The sequence below is a fragment of the Lepidochelys olivacea genome (genome assembly GCF_965140295.1).
Source record: "Lepidochelys olivacea isolate rLepOli2 genome assembly, chromosome: 14".
Lineage (NCBI taxonomy): Eukaryota > Metazoa > Chordata > Testudines > Cheloniidae > Lepidochelys > Lepidochelys olivacea.
This window is the reverse complement of record NC_140424.1, coordinates 19,600,763-19,618,996: the sequence shown is the minus strand read 5'-3', so window position 1 is coordinate 19,618,996 and position 18,234 is coordinate 19,600,763. Positions and strand designations below refer to the sequence as shown.

Below are 18,234 nucleotides of genomic sequence, written 5' to 3'. Positions count from 1 at the left end.
AAAAATTGGGATGGGGGTGCGGGGTAATAGGAGTCTATATAAGAAAAAGCCCCAAATACTGGGACTGTCCCTATAAAATAGAGACATCTAGTCACCCTACCTGATGGGCAGGTGGGCACACGGGTAATATGTCACACTCATGGTGGGAGGCGCTCAGAAAAGCAGCCAGTACCCAGCCCTTTGGGAGTCGTACCCACAGGATCAGGACTGACAGGACCAATGGCTGCCCAGGCCTCATGTCACAGTTTCTGTTTAGAGACTCCCAATGGCCAGGGACAGCTGCTGCCTAGGTGGTCACTGCACTGCCCAGCTCTGGGGGTAGGGCTCTATGGTCGCAGGCACAAACCCTGCAGTTCCATGGGGCCCAGCTTTGCTGTGAGTGGGATCAGCCCCCCCTGCAGCCTCTAATCGCGGGCGTGGGAGTAGGCTGGGATCCTAGCGGGGAGGGCTGGATTCGAACCCGCGGTCCCTACTCCAGTTTAAATACTCCCAAAACTCTACTCTCAATGACAGGTTTCAGAGTAGCAGCCGTGTTAGTCTGTGTCCGCAAAAAGAAAAGCAGGACTTGTGGCAGCTTAGAGACTAACCAATTTATTTGAGCATAAGCTTTGGTGAGCATCCTTTGAAGTGAGCTGTAGCTCACGAAAGCTTATGCTCAAATAAATTGGTTACTCTCTAAGGTGCCACAAGTCCTCCTGTTCTTTCTACTCTCAATGAAACAGGCCGCCCCGCTCCTGCAGGGGGCGTGGAAATCCGTGATCGACGGGCGGCAGCATCAATAGCGCGGGAGAACTAGCCTAGCAACTAAGCCGCTGTGCCCCCAAGGGAACAGGAGGAGGCGGGATTCCGAAGACCCTGCCCCCAATGGAAAAAGAGCAAGGCGGGGCTGAGGGTTTCGATATCCCAATAGAAGAAGAGGCGGGCGAGGCTGGGAGACCCGTTGCCCAATGGAAAAGGAGGTGGGCGTGGCCCTTAGCGTAGCGCTGCAATAGAAGAAGAGGAGGGCGGGGACCAGGATCCGCAGGCACCAATGGGAGCCGAGTTGGGTGGGGCTGGGGCTGTTGTCACGGTGCTGCGTGCTGGGGCAAAGCGGGGGTAGAGAGTCAGTGTCACTGCAGTGCCGAGCTCGCTGCGCTGAGGGGAGGCAGCGGGGACCCAGGATCGCGGCCAGGAACGGCGCGAAACGCAGACCCGCGCTTCGCTCGCGGCCGGAGGGACCGAGCTCCGGCTCGGGCTGGGCACCGACTCCCCCGATCCCCTGGGGAGCCAGGGCGGTGGCGCCGGGACCGGGCGTCGCGCACCTACACTTTGGAGCCCCGCGACTAGATCCCGCTCTGGCCCGGGCTTGTCCCGTGACCCCTCCCTGCCAAAGGCCACCCCCCCCCCCCGCGGCTGCCCCCTGTGATAGCGGCCCGTCTCCCTGATAGGTCGCCACCCCCGCCCCTGAGGCGATAGACGCCTGTCTCTCCTCTGTCACGACATGACGGGTGTCCCCATTGCTCGGTAACGACCCGCAGCCCGCTGCAGGGGGTGGCTGGACCCCCAGCGCCATAGGGTGCGCGTCCGCATCTCCCTGGCTGCTGCCGGCGTGTGATGCAGCAGCCAGCCCGCCGTGCCTGTGCGGAGTTGGGCTGTAGCGAGTGCCCCCAGGCCACGCAGGCTGAGACCGGTCCCTGGCACCAGATGCGTTTTCATGTCGCAGTATCTAGCCCTGCACCACCTGTTACCTCCTTCCCCGTGCGTGGCTGGCGCCCCCTGCCCCATTGCAGCCTGCCCTGAGCGGCGGCGCTGTTGAACATGCCTCTGTTTGTCTCCTGTTGCTGTTTGCTGCTGCTGCTCCCACGGTGACTTTTTTTCCTCCTGGGTTCCCGTGATGGGCTCTGGGAGCTGATTCGCCGGAGAGATTTTTTTCGGGGGGTAAGGGAAAAAGAGGATGAGCCACGTGGGCAGCCCAGTGAAAGCCTATGACTTCTTGCTGAAATTTCTGCTGGTGGGGGACAGCGACGTGGGCAAAGGAGAGATCTTGGCTAGCCTGCAGGATGGAGCCACTGAGTCGCCCTATGGGTACAACATGGGTAAGTAGGACAGAGGCCATACCACTCCTGTAAGTGTTTTTTGAGATGGTAACTAGTTTCCCACTAGTTCCCTTCCCAGTCTCCGTTGTTCAGTGTTGCTATGCTTCTCCTCCCTATGACAGTGATGAACTTCTCGTCTGGCGCTTCAGTCTGCTGCTGCCTGCCTCCCCTTTAACTATGTGTGCTCAAAGGCACCATTAGGCTATTCCAGATTCCAGCAATCAAGTTCCGTTGTAAATTAGAGAACTCGCAATTGAATGGGAGGCAGAGGTACTATCTCCTACACCTGAATCCTTAGACTGTCAGTTGCTTGACACGTTTGAAACGGCTGCCTCCACAGATCTCTCCTGATACGACTGTGGTGTTCCCAGGCATAGTTGGAATGGGAAGAGTGCATGGAAAGTAGGGGAGGTGTGATGTTTTCCTATGCCTATGTTCTTGAAGAGGGGAGTACAATCACTATCTGTTTTGGTTTCAAATCCCATGCCAGCAAGTCTCCACTTCAAAACCACTTTGGGAGCTAAGACTTGAGAGACATGCTTCATCAATGACAAGTAGAGATCACTGATCAAAGAAGTAGAGATCATCTTACCCAAAGCTGTCCTAATAACATTCTGTTCCGTGTTCCCTGTGACCAATAAGTAAAGAGGGGTGTTGAGCATTGGTAGAGTTGTCTTTATTTATAAATTAGAGTCATTTGCAGCAGAATGTTTTTGGATGTTTGTTCCTCTGTGGAAGTGTTGCCTTTTAAAGCAAATCCTTTTTAAGGGATGGGTTATAACGCTCCTAGCCAACCTCCCTTTTACAAATTCATGACATATTTAACATGGTTGTACTTAGGTATTTTTTTAAACAAAGTATAACTAAACAAGATATACATTATTTCTTGTAGCTGCAAACCCAGCAACTGTTGAAATAAACACACATTTTATTTTAGGATGGTGTGTTAAACAGAGTCAATATTTTAGGATGGTGTGCTACACAGAGATTCAAGGATGTGCTTATTATAACTTTTGTGCATCACAGATATGTGTTTTTTTAAAATTCTTATACAAAAATACTTACTCTAAAATGAATTGTTAGTCAGCAAATGATGCACTGATTGCAAAAAGCCAAAAAGGTGGATTACCAATTTGAGTGATTTTAAAAGTAAGGGAGGAGGGAAGAAAAGGGCATAAGACTGATAAGTTGCAATGAAATGTTACCATACGTCAATTCTTTGGAAAGTTTTATATTTTTGGAATATAAAAAAACTTGTGACATCAAAGCAGTGGTCCTCTAAGATGGGGTTTCTATTTGTAGTTTGTTCCTTCATTTAACCTTTTAAGGAATGAGACTGAAGAGCCCACATCAATACCAGATATATTTGCAAAGGAGAGAAGTGTGAGCTACATAAACTGACTCAAAACTGAATTCTGATGGGTTGTGTGTAGGCAAAAGAGATGTCCTTTGTGGATTTTTTGTTTTGATAGAACCCAACTCAGCTTCGCCATTTAGCTCTTCACTACAGTTCTAACATACCTTTATAGATCACCTTGCAAATTTGCTGACTGCCTTAAATGACTATCATTATCTTACCTCAGGTCTGCACTACAAATGTACATCTGTATAACTACGTCACTCAGGGGTGTGAAAAATCCACATCTGCCTAACCCCCGGTGTAGTCAACAGGAGAACTGAGTATTTAATATCCCAAATAATATGGGCCTGATCCAAAATCCATGGAAGCCAATGGAAAGATCCATACAGACTTCAATGCTCGGTGTATCAGGCCCATACTAAGGGCTTGTCTTCTTATACAGCACTGCAGCAGTGCAGCTGCACCAGTGCAGTGTGCCGCTGTAGCTCTTTAGTGAAGGCGTTACTACATTGACGGCAGAGCTTCTCCTATCAGCATCGTTAATCCACCGGTGGGAGAGGCAGTAGCTATGTCAATGAGAGAAGCTCTCCCATCAGTGTAATAATCATATACAAATGTGCACAAGGCAGTAAGTTTACATATCACTTCACAAACAGATAAGACACTTGACAAAGAAATTACACTCTAAATTATAAAAATTAAACAAACACAGTGGTTTGTGCCCACCCAAGGGTAATAAATCAGAAGGAGGAGAGTGAAGGAATTATTGGATATAAGAAGGAGAGAATGCTTGAAGAGGTGGGCCTGAAGAAGGAGTGTGGTTGGTGATTATTAGCAAGAACAAGGGGGATGGAACCTAAACCAGAATAGGGACAGAAAATATTAAAGAATATTTAGATAAATTAGATATATATATAAGTCAACAGGGCCTGGTGCAATTCATCTAAGGGTACTTAAGGAACTCACTGAAGCAACAGTGGAACTATTTTAATGGTTATCTTAGAGAACTAATAGATGATGAGTGAGGTCCCAGAGAACTGGAGAAGGGCAAACTTACTACCTGTCTTTAAAAAGGAGAACAAAGAGAACCCAAGGAATTATAGAGCAGTCAGGCAACTTTGATACCTGGAAAGATATTGGAAAAATTATTAAACAATCAATTTGTAAGCACCTAGAATATAATAGGCTGATAAGTAATAGAGGTGGATCCTGAGGTTGAATTTGAGGAAAGAGAGGGTAGTTGATGGATCAGCTCAAAGAGGGTGATCCTTGGGTAAAGGTGGTGTGCTAGAAGGCATGGAGAGGTTTGCATGAAGCTGACATGGGTGGAAGAGGCTGGCATTGATGTCAGAAGTAACAGAACAAAAAGCAAGGGGAGGGTATGGGAAGCAAGGTCAGGAATTCTGTCTTGGCCATGTTAGGTTTAAGCTGACTGTGTAATCTTCGAGAGGAGATGTCAGAGAGACAGGCCGCAGTCCAACACTAGATACAGGGGAGAGCTGTAAGTCATTGACATACGATTGTCAAAACCAGATGGGCAGATGAGATTGTCCAGAGAGCATGTAAAATGAGAATAGGAAGGGGCCATATATCAAGTCCTATGCGACTCATATGGATAGAGGAGGTGGGGGACTCCAAATGGGACACTGAAGGTATGATTAAAGAGGTAGAAGAAGAACCAAGTGAGGACAAGTCATGATGGACAAGGGAAGAGCAAGGTTTTAAAAATGTGATTAGCAGTGTCAAAAGCAGATGTGAGGTCTGAAAGGATGAGGATGGAATAGAGGCCCTGAGATAGAAATTCTGAGAACAGTTTCAGTGGAGTAGTGAGGACAGAAGTCAAAGTAAAAGGGATTAATGAGTGAGCAGGAGGAAAGGAGGTTGAGGTATTGGTTGTAATAGAACATTTGATCAGTTTAAAGGTGAAGGGAGAAGGGGCAATAGTTAGCAAGAGAGGTGGGCTGAAGGGTGGATTCTTTAAGGATTGAGAATATGGGCATTATGTGAGCAGCCAGCTCTCTGCAGACCACCCATGGTCCACAGATCAGTTAGAGCACCTGTAGTTAAGTAGTCATAGTAAGTTTAGTTTCTCTGAGGTCTGTCTTCGCACTTTGTCCTGAAGGACAGATCACTGTCAGGCTCTGAGTTGCCTTAGCACTATGTTTAAAGAAGCATTCCATTTGTTTACATCAGTGCAATCTTAAATGTTTCTCTCTTAATTTCTCTTTAATGGGGAAATTCAAACTTCAAAACACTTCTAAAAGTCATGGTAGCTGTTCCTTTCTCAGTACTCTGAAAGAAAGCAGGGCTGTATTAGAACTGATCTTCTTGCTGCTAAAACTGGGGGGAGTAAATGCACATGGTTTGAATGGCAATATATTACTGATTCTGCCTGTGCTGTATGAGAACTGTCTTTGGTGAATAAAACTGCAGTGTTTTCCACTTACGTAACTAGCTTTCAGTTTATGCTCCTGAATTCCTATGAGCTTTGCTTGGTGGGGTTGTGGGTGCGGCCTGCTGGGTTGAGTTTAAAAGTTTTTCCTAGGAGTGTGTCTCTGAGCAAGAAACTACTAAAACCATTGTAAAGAAATCTTAGTTCACATGTTGTTTTTTTTTTAATGACCCTCTTTATGTAAAGGAGAACTGCTCTGTTGTTGCCTAAACATCAGTGCTCTTACACAGAGGGAGGCTTGCTCATGAACTAGTGTAAATTATATGTTGCTGATGTTGTAATTTGACAATTTTCATGACTGACATTTTCAGCGACTCACAAGCAAAGGAAAGGTTGCATTATGGGTATTTTAGGTATGACTCTAATGCTCTTGCATCTGAAATAAGGGTTTATGAGGGAGGGCACAAAGAGAGAATAGACTCAACAATGAATGTGGACCTAAGCCTTAATTTCTATGGAACATGAATCTTCATTATTAAAAAGAAGTTCTTAGCCACTACAGTTGCATGGATCCCTTTCCAAATGTAAATGAATGCAGTGATGTCTTTGAGTCTGCATGACTCACGTGCCGCTGCTGCTGCTAATAGTGGCAGAGTGAAATTAACATATTAGAGAGACAAACTGGGTGAGCTAATATCTTTTGTTGGACCAGCTTCTGTTGGTGAGAGAGACAAGCTTTTGAGCTACATCGAATTTTTCCTCAAGTCTGGGAAAGGTACCAGTGTCATGGCTAAATACCAGATCAAACCGATAGCGTCACATAAGTAGTTAGCACATATTCTAAAGGACCATTCAAGCTGAATTGGCCCATTAAGACCCGTGTAGTCACAGGACAAAAAAAGTGGTTTTAGTGGGTTACAGATTGTTGTAATAAGCCATAATTTGTGTCTTTATTAAGATCATGATTTTTAGTGTCTAGCAAAGTTATGAATTGAAGCTTTCACGATCATCTTTTGAAAGTGCTGCGCAGGTTTCCTTTGAGGATGAGGACTGATATAGAGTGATCACTTTGCGCAAAGTGTTTACCCACAGGTGATGGGGTGGGTTTTTTTCATTTATCAACCCCAAACACACTGCCAGACTCCTCATCAGAAGCAAGCTTCACACAGACCAGGACACATCCACTCAAAGCAGCACCAGATCCTGCCAAAGCAACAGATGCAAAATGTGCAGACATATCTGTCACGCTCTCTGGAGCGGCTTGTGCCTGTGAGTGCCTACCTCAGGACAGACTGTCAAAACCAGGGCAGACACCCCAAACTAGTGGTGTGTTCTATAATTAGATTTCACCAACCCAGTAACAAATGTCAAATCCTGGGTCATTGTAACAGTTATACCATGGAGTCACAGTCAGTTCCCTTAGACTCTCCAGTCTATCTTGCCACCCAGACAAACTGCACTAGTGATAAATGACAGGTTTCAGAGTAACAGCCGTGTTAGTCTGTATTCGCAAAAAGAAAAGGAGTACTTGTGGCACCTTAGAGACTAACCAATTTATTTGAGCATGCCATCATGGGCAGCGGGTATAATAGGCCAAGGGAGGCTAAGCATTCCCAAACAGGACGTGGCGCACCTCTCGGGAGGTGCGGCAGCCTGCCAGATTTAGAGCATCATTGCTTAAAGGGCACTTGGGCTGTGGCCTTCCCCACGCTCCGCCCTGTGGCCCTGCCTGCGCTGCTCCTCTTCCCACACCTATTCTGCCTCTTCCCCCAAGGCCTCCTCCACCTGCCACTTGCATGTCTCTCTCCCCAGCAAGTGTGTGCGTGGAAGTTTCGGGGAAGGGTGCGAAGAGGCGTGACTGGCAGGGGGTCACCCTCAGGGGAAGGGGTAAAGAGGCGCTAGCGGGGGGGTCTTGGGGAAAGGGGCTAGTTTTTTGTTGTTGTTGTTGTTGCTTCACTGCACACCACATTCTTCCCACTTTGACTCTTCTGTTGATCATCTATCTGTCCTGACATGGTGTAGCTCAGGTACGTTGGTGTGATAGTATCTGTTCCTCCATACATTAGATGTATGCCACAGCGGCATATTTCAGCACAGGACAGGATCTCTAGACAGATGCTTCTCAACCAAAGTGATCAATAGGCTTACATTGTCTGTGTCCCCCTCAAAAACAAGGTGGTTTGTTTAACTGGATCTTTTAAATGGTTAACCTTTAAAATGCCTGATTTTCACGAATATCGTTTTTATGGTTTAACTGACTTTTCCCCAACTTATCGTTTTTAAAATTAAATGTGTCTTTGATCAAATATATTCTACATGATGTAGTGTTTTAGAAGAATAATGAGGTGCTAAAATCTGACACTGGTATCGTGTTTCTTATTTCAGATTCTGTTACAAAATTCAGAGAAGTGACTTTAATTTGCTATTATTACACGTAGCACCTAAGGTTACTATAACTGAAAGACACTAAAGAAAAATACAGTAGTTTTCTTTTTTCCCCAGTTTACTTTGTGCATTCAACATCTGTCTGCATGTAGCCAATTTCAGCTTTTGTCATGTGCAATCAGTCTTCCTGTTGCTTGTATAGGTTTTTCACAGCTGCAAGAGAGAGGAAAAACATGGGGGGGGGAAAGAAGTTGTAAAAACACAGAATCGGCAAGGGCTTCAGGACAGGTACACTATTTGAAAGTATCTTGACCTTTTTAAAATTAATCAGACTTCAATCTGACTTTGTCCCATTAAACCACTAGGACTGAACTCTGACTCAGGCTGAATGTGAGCCAGCGTATTGGCTAATTTTTAATGTGTTACTGGAACCTATTTGTTTTCAGATTTGAACTCTGAATGGAAAATATCTGAGATCATTTGCTTGAAAGGTAGAAATCAACTTACTAATGTTATGTCTTCACTAGCAACGTGGTTGCGCTTTAAAGTGGCTGTGCAGTTGCGGCACCAGCACCGGGAGAGCTCCACGAGGGGAGTAGCTATCAGCGCTGGAGCGCGGCTCCCAGCACTGGTGCACTGTCTACACTGCCAGCACTGAAACTTGCAGCGCTCGGGGTGTATTTTTTCACACCCTTGAATGAGAAAGTTGCAGTGCTGTAAAGTGGCAGTGTAGACAAGGCCTTAGAATGTTTTATTTGTGTCAGGCTCTTACTCGGATTCTCTGGATTGTTTGTTTTCTGGAACTCAGGTTGAGAATTGTGAGGAAGAAGTAATATTGGGCTATATATTTACCCAATATGAGCTGGGTGTGTTTGCCTTATGGTTGGTTTTTTTTTGTTTTGTTTTTTTAAAAGAACATTTGTACTTTTATCTGGTGTGGAGAATCTACTTATGTAATAGTCCCAACATGTTTCTTTGTGGTTGGCTATTGTGAAAACCACCCAGGTGGCTGAATTTTTCAATGGGGAACCCAAAACTGTTTAGTGATTAAGTGGGTTATACACAGGTAAATAATAGTTTTTTCTCTTTTTTTCTGTTTTCATGTGTTGTAATACATAGGTATGATAGTCTAGACAACTAGTGTTAATGCAGAATTATGGTTGAGAAGAAAACACTCAATTCCAGAGTTAAGACTGAAAGTTTAATACTAACTAGCCCTGTATTCTTACATCTTAAATTATAGCTTATTAGTATTGAAAGAAAAATTTTAAGTAGTATAATGTAATTATACAACCCATCAAATTTAATGCCTATTCTTACATTCAGTGCCATAAATTATAGCCTAGTACATACTATTTTAATGTTTGATTTGTTTAAATGAGATCTACAAAATTGGCTTTGCATAGTTTTGAATATGAATTGATAGCCTTTAAACCTTTATTTATTATTTTATTGTAATAGTACCTAGGAGCCTGAGTCATGGACCAGGACCGTATTGTGCTAGGTGGTGTATGGACAGGGAACAAAAAGACAGTCTCTGGCTATGTTTACACTAGACACCTTAGAGTGGCACAGCTGTACTGCTGCAGATGCAAGGTCTCCCATGTAGCCACTCTATGCTGACAGGAGAGAGCTCTCCCACTTGCATAATTAAACCACCCCTAACATGTGGCAGTAGCTATATTGGCGGGAGAGCATCTCCTGTCAACATAGCACTGTCCACACTGGTGCTTCTGACAGTGAAACTTATGTCAATCAGCGGTGTGGTTTTTTTTACATCCCGACCAACAAAAAAGTTTTACTGACACAGTCTCTGCCTCACCTTTAATTTGGAGGCTTGTGGCTTTAAATATGGGCTACTTTAAACTCCTACCTAGAATCCACACACGCTAACTCACAAAATGTTCCACCCACCCACTGCTACAATTTTCCCTTTCTTCCACATCTCAGAAAAGAGAGGAGAGTTAAGATCTCATGCATAGTTAAACTGTCTTAATTACTTAAATCTTCACAACAGCTTGTGGCAGTGGACAAGAAGATGGTGTCTCATCTGGGTTGGGATAGGGAGGAGAGAGAAAATTGTGTTGGTAGCAGAATTTGGAGGGGCTATGTAAGCTGGATCCAATGTGCTGAAGTACAAAGGCCTTGGGCTATAACGTGTACTACCCACTCTTGGTATAATTACATTCCTATCTAACATGTTAATTAGGCTGTTAATCTGTCCGTACGCTGGTCATGGGCTTATATTTTCCAGCTCTCTTCAGCCAGTAGTAACGTATTGGTGCTGCTTTCATTAAAACAGGGGTTTTAAACCAAAAAGGGAAATCCTTAGAGAACTGGTGAGTTCTCAGGTACATGTAATGTGGAGATTGATGAGGTCGGTAGGGGATTCTCTGCAGGATGAAGAAGGTGAGTCTTTGGCAACTGTGACAGGGAGGGGCAAGATTTAGAAATGTAAATACCCTAATTTCCATATAAAAGCACCTTCTGCAAGCTCAATAATTTGTGATTGCTGTGTAGGCAGAGACACAGCTGTGATAAAAGGCGTTGAGTCTTTTTGGTGGGGCGGGCCGGGAAATGGGAGAGCTATTTATTTCTCATGAGAAATTGGCTTTCTGGTTATAGCATGACTTTAACACTTTGCTGCAACTTGTGTTGTTTTACCATGAAATACCATGTATTTCAACATCAAGCTTTTGATGTTGAAATACATGGTAGATGCAAATTCTCTCATCGCACATATACAGTAATTAACAAATGTGACAGAAGTTTGTAATCAATTTCAAAAGGGGATGGTAACTAAGCAATAATTGGTGAGCCAAGGGTAGAAAATATACACAGTTTAGATGGACCAGTGGTATTGCTTCAAAATCATAAGTGAACATTAAAATCGTGCCTGAGCATGAAGAAGTCCTGGGTTTCAAGGCTGCTGGTAACCTACTCCATGAGATGAAATGAGTAAGCTCAAAGTGATTCTTGTTGCAGAAATTTTATATAAAAGCTCTTGAAATAAGCAACTAGGGTTGGATGGAGTGCCTGAGTTGGGAGGGCTGCTATCCAACACAAGGGTAACAATACTCAGGGTAAAAAATGACTTAGAGATCCTAAGCCTCATTGACTTTCAATGGGACTTGGGTGCCTATGTGGCTAGTTCATTTTTGAAAGTGGACTTAGGCTCCTAATTAATTTAAGTGCTTTTGGAAGGTTTTACGTAGGTCTGTTCTCTTAGGAAGAGCAGTATAAAATTATAATGAAATACAAAAGCCACTTTGGTTTCTTTTTTCTTGTATTAAACAGAATTTGATGACTTCTTCTGGAGCATTCAGCATTGACCAGAGTAAGTGGATGACTGGTCAGTTTGTGTAGCCGTTACTGTGATCCTAATTCATAAATGCAAACTACATTAATGCAGTTTCAATACTGAGATGTTGAATACCCCAAAGTCAGAAGATTCAAAGTTATGTTTCCCACAGTACCAGTAACTAGGGTCTCTCTTCACATATGCAATATATTCTTCATATAGTGTGAACTTCAGTGCCTTAAATCTGCCTGTTAACTACAGTAGCTTCTGTAAAAATGCCATGCATTCTTGAAGTGCAAGTAACTAAAATACTTTTGTGATGGATTATATCTACTAAAGGACAACCCATCCTAAATGCTCAATTACTGAGGGACAATCTACACTCATTCCTATATTTGCTTTCTACAACTAACTCTCTGTATAACTTTTCATGAGTGATGTACCCGAGTATTTGGATTCTAATGTCCAAACTATATAATTAAATTTATCTAAATTTGGGTTATTGTAGATTATGTACTATATATATTTTATGAGTTTTTAAACAAACTTTGTATCTGTGGATAATCTAAGCACTATACCGAGATGTACAGACACTCTTTTCTCAACCTGTGTATTATATAATTTTAACATTAGCTTTAATAAAAATTTTAAATTTGTGGAGAGACAACCTTGTCTGTCTGTCATAAGGATGGGACCAAGCCTCTATTAAAATCCAATCTTTTACCTTGTTTATTGTAGGAGACGGAAAAGACTGCTAAAAATGTGGAAAAAGAAAAGGAGTACTTGTGGCACCTTAGAGACTAACAAATTTATTTGAGCATAAGCTTTCGTGAGCTACAGCTCACTTCATTGGATGCTGTAGCTCACAAAAGCTTATGCTCAAATTTGTTAGTCTCTAAGGTGCCACAAGTACTCCTTTTCTTTTTGCGGATACAGACTAACATGGCTGCTACTCTGAAACCTAAACATGTGGATGATTACCATTAGGATGGAGTATAATGTAAAAAAGGAAGTAATTAGATGGTTTTGAAGTTAGTAGTTAAATTAACTAACCCCTTGCATACTTGAAAAAGTGGTTTTGGTTTTCAGAGTTCCTGTACTTAACTTTTGCATGTCTAGATCTTAGTTGGCAAATGCCTGAACAAAGGGTTTTTACATCTTTACGTATACTGTCTTAACTTATTTCTTCTAAGTAAGTTTCCCAGTATTTTTCCTAACATTGTTATTTTTATTGTATCAACCTTCACTTAAGCAACATTGGTTTCTGGCTAGGTGTGATTAAATATATACAATGTGGCTCAGTTATGGGTGCTGTGGGGAAAGCCAAACTACTTTTCTGGAGTTCTAAAAGGGCACTATAAACTTGAAAATCACATTTCCATCTGTTGCTGCAAATAACATCTGAGATTAACAGAGAAACACATCTCTATGTTTTCAGCTTTACTTTGCAGTCATCAGCACTTAGTGTATAGTCAGTTTCACTGTTTTGTTGATGGTCAGTTGCATCACCCTCATCCACTGCTCTGGAGTGAGGTTGCATGAAGGATATTCCCCGGGCTCTGTAAATAGGTGTTTCCCAATAACTGCAGCAGTAGAACTGAAAAGGCAGCAGGTACATATGTGCACAGAAGGAAAATATAGAAAGTATGTTTAGTGGTAGTATGAGCATGGTTAGGTCTTCCCAGAAATCCTTGCTGGAAAAAAAACTTTAATAACTGCATGAGAATAGAAAAGTGTTACAAAACTTAATCCACAACAGAAATTCTGTACTTGCTTGTCAAAGGTAGATTTATCAGAAAAATGAATCTTTTAATAGGTAAATGTAAAATTAAAGTTGACCATATCCCTTTAGAATCTGTGACAACACTGTATGAACACAAATTGCTTGTCCCTAAAGAAAAAGGGGAAAGAAGAGGTGTCCATATGTATTCACAAACTAATCTAAAATTTCCCATCCATAGTGCATGAAATTTGAAGCTGCAGCCACAAAACTCCGGAAGGGACCCAACAAGTCTGGCAGCTTTTTAAGGGTAGATCTGGGAAGGGAGATACAAGGGGCTGTGCAGAGAAGGAAATGATTGAGTCAGGCTGGAGAGAGACCTGTGGATGAAGACCCAGTGTGTTGGTATCTGGATAGCCACACTCTGTGCATCAGCAAGGAGAAATGTTCTGTGTACACAATAATTATCTCAATCATTCTTGACTTAATTCTTATCCATTCTTATTCTTATTCTATCTTTCCTCACACTTACTAACACATACTTTCTGAGGACTGCATACAGGCCAGTCTTGTCTCTTCAAACCACTTTTGAGTTACTGGTGTGCAAAAAATGCATGTGGATAACTTTTATTTAAATAAAAAATCAATTTTTCATGCTTTAAGACTCAAATAACTTAAATGGATTTTCTTCACTTTTTGGAAAAGTGCATCTCTGGACTGAGACAAAGTATGAAAGATTTCAGCTTGAAGAATAGGAGTACTTGTGGCACCTTAGAGTCTAACCAATTTATTTGAGCATAAGCTTTCGTGAGCTACAGCTCACTTCATCGGATGCATACCGTGGAAAATACAGAAGATGTTTGTTTTTATACACACAAATCATGAAAAAATGGGTGTTTATCACTACAAAAGATTTTCTCTCCCCCCACCCCACTCTCCTGCTGGTAATAACCTATTTCCCCTTGTCTTCCTATTTCTCCCCCCCCCCCCCGCCCCCGATGTTCTTGTTAAACCCTGGATTTGTGCTGGAAATGGCCCACCTTGATTATCAAATACATTGTAAGGAGAGTGATCACTTTACATAAGCTATTACCAGCAGGATAGTGGGGTGGGGGGAGAGAAAACCTTTTGTAGTGATAAACACCCATTTTTTCATGATTTGTGTGTATAAAAACAAACATCTTCTATATTTTCCACAGTATGCATCCGATGAAGTGAGCTGTAGCTCACGAAAGCTTATGCTCAAATAAATTGGTTAGTCTCGAAGGTGCCCCAAGTACTCCTTTTCTTTTTGTGAATACAGACTAACACGGCTGTTACTCTGAAGCTTGAAGAATGTCTTTAAAAAAACTACTTAAAGCCTATATACTCTAAGTAGAGGCTGAGAATGCAAACACCTCTTTAACCATAGCATTGCTAGTGAAACTCTATAATGCAATATTTTTCTTTTAAATATTAGTCTTTAACTCCAAGCAGGGCGTGTTCTTGCTTAAAGTATTTGAGAGAAGTGTAATTTAGTTGACAGCTACTATCTCATTTCTGCCTACATAGGATTTTTCTCTGACATCTGCAAGCCAGACAGTTGAGTGTAGAAGATTACATGGGAAATAATTATATGGTCTTTGATTGACTAAAAAGCTGCAATTCTAATAACTTATACTGCAGTCCAGCGGAACACAGGTTTTTGTCATCTTTCTATTCAACTGGAAACCAGTGTATTTAATTTGATTAAAAATCCTTTCGTGCAGACTCATTGGGGAATAACACAAATGTTTTTATAAACATTTACACTAGAAGTACAGGCTCTTTCTCTTTTACTCCTTCAGATTGATGATAAGAGGTTTTGCTTATCCATCTAGAGGACAAAAGAGATCACTGTAGGAAAAACAAATGTGCGCATATTGCATAATGTTTTCTTCACTACAGAGATCTCTCGGCTCTATTCAAAAGCAGTGCTTTATTTGATGGTGGGAGAATGGCGGAAGAGCAAGTTTACTTTTATGACATTTTCAGTTTTCTGTGTTTTCATTCATCTTGACACATAACCATTTTTATTTTAAATGTTTTGAATATAAAAATACAGACCTCCATTTTGAATATGAAAAATGTCTACTTTTACATTACCCACTGAAGTAGGATTCTTACTGGTAGTGAGAAATGGGTTTATACATGTCTCTGTATAATGGGAAACTTTAGACTTTCTGCCAGTAAATAAAGATATTTAAACAAGTACTTGTAGCTAAAGCTAGTATCTGTTTTTTCATGCAGTAACTGTCTCTCATCAGACTTCATTGCTTGAATGGATACTCAGAGTTTGTGTTGTGATTAATTTTAAGATTGCGTATTGGTGTTCTAGAGCAAGTTAATGAAGATGATCTACAAGGTGTATGTGCTCATGTAGCAATGATAGCCATACATGATTTTAGGGTTACTTTTTTTCTTAGCTTGTAAAGCATTTTTAATAGAAATTGGCATTAAGGCTTGTACACATAACTAATTACACTGAAATTATTATCTTGCTTTAAAGACCACACTCTATATAGTTCCCAATACTTGTAATTGTTTGCTGTACTCTTTTTTTGAGATGCCTCTTGTATCTCACCCTTTTTCCCCATCCTGGAAAAGGCACATTCTCTTAAATCTTTTTGGCTCTTTGCTTCCTAATAAATCTCAGCTGGTGTAAGAGAAGTACAGCACTAGTTCTGTGCAGCAATGCTTTTGTTGCGGATTACTTGTGAATGCTAGGGTGCTGACATCAGTGGTTCCTTCAAAGTTAAACATAGCAATGACAGGTTTCAGAGTAGCAGCCTTGTTAGTCTGTATTCGCAAAAAAGAAAAGGAGTACTTGTGGCACCTTAGAGACTAACCAATTTATTTAAGCATAAGCTTTCGTGAGCTACAGCTCACTTGTAGCTCACGAAAGCTTATGCTCAAATAAATTGGTTAGCCTCTAAGGTGCCACGAGTCCTCCTTTTCTTATACCAATGACAGTTGTGGCACTACACATTAAATGGGAATAACAACTGTAGGGTTTGTAGTGGATACATGATAAAAGTTGCTTTGGTAAATATATAAATCTGTTTATAACTTATTCTGACTAGGTGGGTCATGACAGGTTATACATTCAGTCTGCCAGGACAGATTAACTGAGTGCATTGAAAGTTTTCAATTGTCTGCTTTCTTTCACTTTCCATTGCTGTCTTTAAACCTTTTAGTTTTGATACGCTTCTAAAGTGACATGTCGACATCCTGATGATCTTTCCACAAAGCCAAATGTCCTCTGCTAGCTCCACAGATCTTCCCTGAGAGGCTTCTCCCCGATTATACGTGCCCTCACGACCCCCATTAACTCCAAAAGAAGACACGTGGCTCCTTCATTGTGCATAACCACCATTCAGCTGCAAAAAAGCTGCCTCAAAATTAGGGTACAAATAATAGTTATGCAATGCTAGCAACTCTGAACCTGAAGACTCAGCTTTTTACTGCTGCTTCTCTCTGCTCGCTTGGCATCCTCTCCAAAGTCTCCAAAATTGCTGTGCATTAGGCCTGATTTTATGCACCTGTTTGTTAATATGTCCCTGTAGATCCCAGTTGATTTGAGAGTTCCGTCCTTGATAGGAAGGATAATTTTGTTGTATTGGGAAGGGGTTGCGAGATGTACATATTGTGTTCCTGGTTCTGCCATGGATTCTTCAGTATCATGAACAAGTAAACTAACCTGTGTGCGTCAGTGTCTTCAGACTTGCCAGCATTGCATGACTATTATTTGTAACATAATTTTGCGGCACCTTTTTTTCCCACACAGTCCAGGATCACCTGAAGGGCTGTGAACAACTTGGATTTTCTGGATCATTTGCCTGCAGTTTCTGCTGCTGACTTCGGTTCCATTTCCTGAGCAGACAGCTCACTGATTCCTCTGCTCAGAGTAGCTACAAATAAGTGGAATCTTGCAGAAACAGCAAGATGGGAGAGCACAAGGGAGCTGGATCTTTCTCCATTGTACTAAGGAAGTTTGGGAGGTAATCCATGTCGAACCTCAGGAAGTGCTGGAAAAGATACCTACCTTGCTTACTCTGTCAGAAACAGAACAGTTTCACTGGCAAGCTGGAGCTTGCTGGAGAGGGGATAAGAGAAACTGGGAGACCCAAGGACTGGAGTGTGAACAGGGGACCACGAAAGAGAGGCTGTCACACCATAGGTTATGATAGAGAAGTTCTTGTTAAAAGGAGAACTCCATTTTTTGCATGCATTTTGTGTTGCGTTTTTGTCCTGAAAGGTGAGTGCACAAACAGGTGCAGAGAGGCTTTCTACTGAAAGTTAAATCAGAACCAGAACCCAAATGCATGGGATTAATTGTATGTATGTGTGTGTTTTTGAGGGGGTCTCATGACTTTTGAACTCTGAGATTTGCAGGATTGTCATCTGTAAAGTGGGGCAGCCAAGTTTTATCCCCATAACATTCCTCATGGGGTGTTTAAATTCATTAATATTTGTAAAGTGACTTAGAATCTCACATTTTAGAAGTGCCAAAGTAGTTTTTCTACTGCGCTTGGAAACATACAGTTTCTGGTGAAATCTGTCTTTGTAAGTACCAATGCTGCATGGGTGGTGTCTCTGACTTTTCAGGACAGTAGCTTTTAGCCCAGGGAGTCATGGTGCCAAGGTTGGATGCAAAGGTATTGTCTAGGGCAGTGCTTCTCAAACGATCTGATGTGGCGGACCGGCAATTTTTTTTCCCCAATGTGCCAGGGACCAGTACCATATTTGCCAGGGACCAGTACCATATTTGTGCCATATCATTATCGTTTTCACATGGGCACGTAGCACATCAGATCAGAAAAACTGATATACTTCTCTGTATTAATTGGAATGGGAGTGTGGCGTACATGAGGAGATTAAATACATTGAAGACTGACTGACTGAAAGGCTTAGTGCGGATAGTATAAAATGACTATTATTCGTTTATGATCCAAGAAAATATTATTTGAACATTCGTAGTAA

At 42.1% G+C, this 18,234-nt stretch overlaps 1 protein-coding gene across 1 annotated transcript in view; it reads left to right on the top strand.

Annotated features, from left to right (window-relative positions):
* Positions 1 to 1,101: 1,101 nt before the first annotated feature.
* Positions 1,102 to 18,234, top strand: part of RAB40B (RAB40B, member RAS oncogene family) — a 61,783-nt gene continuing 44,650 nt past the window's right edge. The window contains exon 1 of the mRNA XM_084647089.1: positions 1,102 to 2,075. Coding sequence (XP_084503215.1) covers positions 1,934 to 2,075 — 142 coding nt within the window. The 5' untranslated portion in view covers positions 1,102 to 1,933. The remainder of the gene's footprint in view (positions 2,076 to 18,234) is intronic.